The 6,392-nt window shown below is 50.2% G+C and overlaps 1 protein-coding gene across 1 annotated transcript; it reads left to right on the forward strand.

Moving 5' to 3' along the window:
• Positions 1-259: 259 nt before the first annotated feature.
• On the forward strand, positions 260-6,102 carry LOC117414938 (NF-kappa-B inhibitor beta). The gene is made up of 6 exons (XM_034921881.2): positions 260-1,137; positions 2,115-2,232; positions 2,636-2,837; positions 3,087-3,175; positions 4,250-4,489; positions 4,758-6,102. The coding sequence occupies exons 1-6, from the start codon at positions 551-553 to the stop codon at positions 4,800-4,802; spliced, it is 1,281 nt and encodes a 426-aa protein (XP_034777772.2). The 5' UTR covers positions 260-550; the 3' UTR covers positions 4,803-6,102.
• Positions 6,103-6,392: the final 290 nt, after the last annotated feature.

Genomic DNA, 6,392 nt, shown 5'->3' on the forward strand with positions numbered 1-6,392 from the left:
GTAATTGTAAACGTATGTGAGCTTATTTTTAAGAAACGTGACAGTGAGTGTGGAATTAAGTACCGATGTGGTTACATGACACTAGCAGTGAACAAAACCAGCCACTGCAATTTTTACGTTTATCAAATGTTTACTGAGGAGAAAAAAAAACTTAACTTAAGCTAAAGACTACACTTCCCAGAATGCAAGACGCCGCAGGGGTTCGTTTCTTGGGGGAGGAGGCAGGTCCGGCGCGCGTGTAAAGCTTTATGATTGGCTGAGAGAGGATCGGGATTCCCCTGATCCCAAAAAATCCCCTTCGTCTAATTGAGAAACAGACTGCGAGTGAAAAAGAAACAAGCTTGCGTTTCCAGGAGGCCTAGAGACCCCAAAATGACTCTGAAACTCAGAGGAACGAGCCTCGAGTGAGGGATCCACGCTGCTTTGGACGAAATGCGAGATTATTAAAACTAATAATAATATTAACAGCAGCTTGCGTGGGGAAGGTGAAACACACCAGCCTTAAAAGGGAAAGATTCGCCTCGTTGTTTTGCTGTTATTTTTGTTTTAAATGGCTAGCTTGCATCAGCACGCGAAACAGGTCGGGGACGGAACCAGCAGCAGCACCAATGACCAAGTCTGGTTCGGCAAAGATCCCGAACCTGCCGAGGCCGGTTCGACGGAAGAATGGTGCGACAGCGGACTGGGCTTCTTCAGCGGGACCCAGCTGAGCATCGCGGATGACATCGAGACGGACTCCTCCTGCAGTTACTTCACCGCGGCCCCGCCGCTAACCTACACTGCCGCTGCAGAGCACGAAATCTGGGGTCCCCACGATTTCGGGGTCTCGGGAGACGGCGGCGAGTCCTGCCTATCTGTCTGGGGCTCCGGAGAGCGGCTGGATTCGGCGGTCGGGGATTCAATCGCGGAGGAAACCGCCGCGGAGATGGGCCGAATCATCGACGGTATTTTGACCATCAATCTGCGTGGCGATACAGCTGTTAATAAAACGAAGATCACTTCAAATCATTATCATGGTAATAATAATAATAACAGTAATACCGCAGCAGCAGCCCAGCCGCAGCGCTCGGGAAATCTTCAACAAGTGCTAGAACAAATGATCAAGACGCTGGCTTTCATTTCAGAAGACGGAGACACGTACGTACATACCCTGCAGTAACAGTAGAAGTCGTGTTGACCAGTAGCAAATACACGCTGTGCTGAGCGTTTCATATTATTAACACACCTGAGCTTGTTATCCACACACACTGGCGCTGATCAAGCTGGTAGTAAAACCTGGACTGGGTGACACTGCTGTGCAACAGGAGTCTCATTCCAAGCCCAATAATAATAATAATAATAATAATAATAATAATAATAATAATAATAAAGGGATTTAAATAAGACTCCCATTGCGTAGCAATTTGGTCGATTCCTGGTAAAGCACAGAGAGGTCTGGTAAAGCATAGGGAAGCATTGTAAAGCACAGAGAGGTCTGGTAAAGCATAGGGAAGCATTGTAAAGCACAGAGAGGTGTGGTAAAGCATAGGGAAGCATTGTAAAGCACAGAGAGGTCTGGTAAAGCATAGGGAAGCATTGTAAAGCACAGAGAGGTCTGGTAAAGCATAGGGAAGCATTGTAAAGCTAACCCTTATAAAAGTGTCCTGAAACCAGGCCCCCTGCAAGTCATTATTTCAGTTCTCTGGTTGATCAGAAGTCAGGTGACGTCTGGGATTTCAGTGGAAAGTGCTTTTTGAGTTTCAGAATGCCGTAGGAAAAAAAAAAAACATGATTCTGACTGTAACTGTTTCGCCGAACTCTGTGAGTGATTGTAGAGCTGTGCTTTCGAAAACTAGTTAAGGTGTGTGTGTGTGTGTGTCAATGTGTGTGTTTTCAAATTATTATTCAGGAAACTCAAGATTTCACTTTCTTTTTTTTCCCAAAGTATAAGTTACAAAAGACTGGCATTTGTTTTGTTTGTCAGAAACAGTACTGTAACAGTAACCTCTGTCCTCCCCTCTCCCCTCGCTCCTCTCTCTCCCCTCTCTCCCCCCTCCCTGTCTCTCTCTCTCCCCTCTCTCCTCTCCTCTCTCCTCCCCCCTCCCCATCTCTCTCTCCCCCTCTCCCTCTCTCAGGGCTCTCCACCTCGCTCTGATTCATGAGCACACTGTTTTTCTGGACTATGTCCTGGGCTTCCTGTCCTGGAGTGTGTGTGGCTCTCAGTACCTGGACATTCAGAATGACCTGAGACAGGTAAGAGAGGGCTTTTGCTGTCTGTTAATTGAGCTCATAGGAGGGCTCACACTGTCTGTTAATAGAGCTCATAGGAGGGCTCACACTGTCTGTTAATTGAGCTCATAGGAGGGCTCACGCTGTCTGTTAATAGAGCTCATAGGAGGGCTCACGCTGTCTGTTAATAGAGCTCATGGCTTGCATGCTTGCCTAAAGCTGAGGGGACACAAAGCCAGTCTCTCAGGAACAACAGCTTGAAACCTGGTCTCCCCTGGTGTGCCGTGCAGTGACCTGAACCCCGGTCTCCTGAACCCCGGTCCCCTAGCCTCAAGTGGCTTTGCAGTCCCTCAACTTTAGTGTGTCGCTCGCTGCCACTCTGTGTGGCTGTTGTCTGTTTTTACCTCCCTCTCTCTTCTCTCTCCAGACTGCCCTGCACATCGCAGTGATAGTGAATCAGCCGGATTCAGTTCGGAAGCTGCTCCTGGCCGGAGCGAGCCCGGATATTCAGGAGTGGGAAGGGAACACGGCGCTCCACATCGCCTGCCGGGAATCCAGGCTGGAGTGTGTGAAAGAGCTGACCTCCCCCCTGCTGGGGCGCGCACAGCTCGACACCCACAGCTACATGGGTGAGGGGAGCCCGCTGCACTACAATACACTACAATACAATACAATACAATACAATACAATACAATACACCCACAGCTACACAGGTGAGGGGAGCCCACTGCACTGCACACACACTCTCACACACACACACACACACACCTCTGAACATCAGCAGCTGTGAAAGTTTACAGCACAGTACACACCTCTCAGTGCGTGCGTGCGTGTGCATGCGAGCGAGCGTGTCTCAGTCCCTCTCCTCTCCTCTCCAGGCTTCTCCGCACTGCATGTGGCCGTGCAGAAGAAGGACGTGGAGATTGTGAAGCTGCTGCTCAACGCTGGAGCCGACATCACAGGGAGGGTGAGGAGGCTGTCTGTCTGTGTCTCTGTGTCTGTCTCTCTCTGTGTATGTCTCCCTGTGTGTCTCTCTAGCGGCTGTATCTCTCTATTACACTATCTCTCTCTCTCTCTGTATTACACACTCTCTCTGTATTACTGTAGGCTGTGTGGTCCAGTGGTTAAAGAAAAGGGCTTGTAACCAGGAGGTCCCCGGTTCAAATCCCACCTCAGCCACTGACTCATTGTGTGACCCTGAGCAAGTCACTTAACCTCCTTGTGCTTCGTCTTTCGGGTGAGATGTAATTGTAAGTGACTCTGCAGCTGATGCATAGTTCACACACCCTAGTCTCTGTAAGTTGCCTTGGATAAAGGCGTCTGCTAAATAAATACGTACTTGTGTGTTCGGATTACACGCTCTCTGTCTCTCTCTCTGTGTTACACTTTCTCTCTGTCTCTGTATTACACTCTGTCTCTGTATTACACTCTCTGTATTACACTCTCTCTCTGTATTACACTCTCTCTCTGTATTACACTCTCTCTCTGTATTACACTCTCTGTCTCTGTATTACACGCTCTCTGTCTCTGTATTACACTCTCTCTGTATTACACGCTCTCTGTATTACACTCTCTCTCTCTGTATTACACTCTCTCTGTATTACACTCTCTCTCTCTGTATTACACTCTCTCTGTATTACACTCTCTCTCTCTGTATTACACTCTCTCTGTATTACACTCTCTCTCTCTGTATTACACTCTCTCTGTATTACACTCTCTCTCTGTATTACACTCTCTCTGTCTCTGTATTACACTCTCTGTATTACACTCTCTCTCTGTATTACACTCTCTCTCTCTGTATTACACTCTCTCTCTGTATTACACTCTGTATTACACGCTCTCTGTCTCTCTGTATTACACTCTCTGTATTACACTCTCTCTCTGTATTACACTCTCTCTGTATTACACGCTCTCTGTCTCTCTGTATTACACTCTCTGTATTACACTCTCTCTCTGTATTACACTCTCTCTCTGTATTACTCTCTCTCTCTCTCTCTCTCTGTGTATTACACTCTGTCTCTCTCGTGTTTAACCCCTTCAGGACCTGAGCTGTGGTCGCTCCGCGCTGCACCTGGCTGTTGAGGGGCAGAGCGCTGACCTCACGGAGCTGCTGCTGCGCCGGGGCGCCCCCCCAAACCCTGTCACCTACGCGGGACACACCCCGCTCTACAGCGCCCTCTACCGGCCCTGCGAGGAGGTGCGCAGGCTGCTGAGAGAACACGGAGCCCAGGAGCCGGGACAAGAGCTGGACTGGGAGGAGGAGGATGATGAGGAGGGAGAGGTGAGAGAAGGGGAGAGCTGGACGGATGACCATGATGAATATAGACAGCATGTACAGAACAGTGTCGAATTAGAATTAGGAATGCAGTGCTTAGCCACAGTCGGAGAAGCAACTCTTCAGATCTGTTTATGGACTACAGAACCTTGAACGTTGACGCAATACCAGCCAGGTCCTGGAGGTGGCAGTGTTGGGCACAGTTCCCTGTGCTGTGAATAAAAACTGACTCATTTCTTGCTCTCTCTCTCTCTCTCTCTCTCTCTCTCTCTAGGTGGAGTTTGATGACCTTGTCATTAATGGACACCCTGTCCTGTAATCGCAGCCGGTCGCTATGGCAACAAGCCCACCAATCCCCCGACTGTCATTGCAAGCCAGGTCACGCCATCTTTCATTTTCCTTAACACCAGTCACAAAAACTCAGTGTGTTACTGAGGAAACGGGGTCTCCCGGGTCGCCACTGTGGCTCCGATCAACACGCTGTGGACCTGCTGGGAGCCAAGGTGGCGCCCACAGGACCCCAACTCAAACCCGCAGTTTCCAGACAGGCGCCAGTTCCACAAAGCACTGCTGCCGTCTTTATTTCAAACAACAGCATTTCGAGATTAGGAGGACAGAGTTTAGCGGCAATCTGTACGCTCTATCAGAAGGTAAAGTCGTGTTGTTGTCTGACGTTGTTTTCGTTTCTTTGCAATGGCGGTGAATGGGACTTTGCAGAGCTGCTTTGTGAAACTGGCCCAGCTGTCTGGGAAGCAGGGAGGTGAAATATTTGTCAGGCGTTTGGTGTTTTGATGTTTTGAGATTGATGTTTGCACTTTGTGTTAGTTCTTACCGGAGATTCGCTGGAGCTTGTGCATAAAGCTGGAAAGGAACAGCGGCTTGAAACCTGGTTCCAAGAGACCTAGTTTGAGGCAACTTTGCCGAATCAAACCCCAAGCCTCCCCTGGTGTGCCTGGAACCTAGTCACCTGAAACCAACTTTCACGTTCCCTCGGCTTTATTCTGCACAGCTGTCTATACCAGCCCTGTCTTGTCGTTCTCCGGGTCCATCTCGCTAAGTTTCTGTTGAAGCTGTGTTGTTCATGTGTAGTGGATATGGCTGTGCATTGCCTAGTTCTCTCTGCTGTGCTGGAAGGAGGTATCCTAGTGCCGCGCTGTCCTGTGCTGTAGTAGAATTGCCTCTTTTTTTTAAAGACCATGTCATTTGGCTCAGTTTGCATCAGTCCCTCCGAGTGGTTCAGGGTTCTGTGGCGCCTCCAGTATTGAGATCGTCTTTCTCTGAACCTGCCTTTTACCCGGCTTTGAGCTGCTTGGAGCTGGTTAGCTAGACACACTGGGGCTGATAAAGCTCATAGTAAAACCTGGACTGGGTGACACTGGAGCCTTATTCCTGTCCCTGCGGAGCCACGCCGTCGATGCTGAATCGCTACGATCCTTCGAGACCCAACTCCACGTTTTGGGATCAGTCAGCTGCTGGGAAGCGGACGGGCGCGGAGGGGCTGAACGTAGAATAAAAAAAGAAGTGACGAAGGATAGGAGGGATCTTTAAGAAGAGGGATTGAGGAGAGGGGCGGATCGTGGTGTGAGAGAGGGATTGAGGAGAGGGGCGGGTCGTGGTGTGAGGGATTGAGGAGAGGGGCGGGTCGTGGGAGAGGGATTGAGGAGAGGGGTGGGCTGTGGTGTGAGGGGCGGGTCGTGGTGTGAGGGATTGAGGAGAGGGGCGGATCGTGGTGTGAGAGAGGGATTGAGGAGAGGGGCGGGTCGTGGTGTGAGGGATTGAGGAGAGGGGCGGGCTGTGGTGTGAGGGGCAGGTCATGGGAGAGGGATTGAGGAGAGGGGCGGGTCGTGGGAGAGGGATTGAGGAGAGGGGCAGGTCATGGGAGAGGGATTGAGGAGAGGGGCAGGTCGTG

This window comes from Acipenser ruthenus, chromosome 7 (genome assembly GCF_902713425.1).
Source record: "Acipenser ruthenus chromosome 7, fAciRut3.2 maternal haplotype, whole genome shotgun sequence".
In the NCBI taxonomy this organism is placed as follows: Eukaryota; Metazoa; Chordata; class Actinopteri; order Acipenseriformes; family Acipenseridae; genus Acipenser; species Acipenser ruthenus.

Coding starts and splice junctions, on each gene's coding strand:
- LOC117414938 (XM_034921881.2), top strand. CDS start 551: ATGGCTAGCTTGCATCAGCACGCGAAACAGGTCGGGGACGGAACCAGC. Junction 1,138..2,114: donor ATTTCAGAAGACGGAGACAC/GTACGTACATAC, acceptor TCCCTCTCTCAG/GGCTCTCCACCTCGCTCTGA. Junction 4,490..4,757: donor AGGATGATGAGGAGGGAGAG/GTGAGAGAAGGG, acceptor CTCTCTCTCTAG/GTGGAGTTTGATGACCTTGT.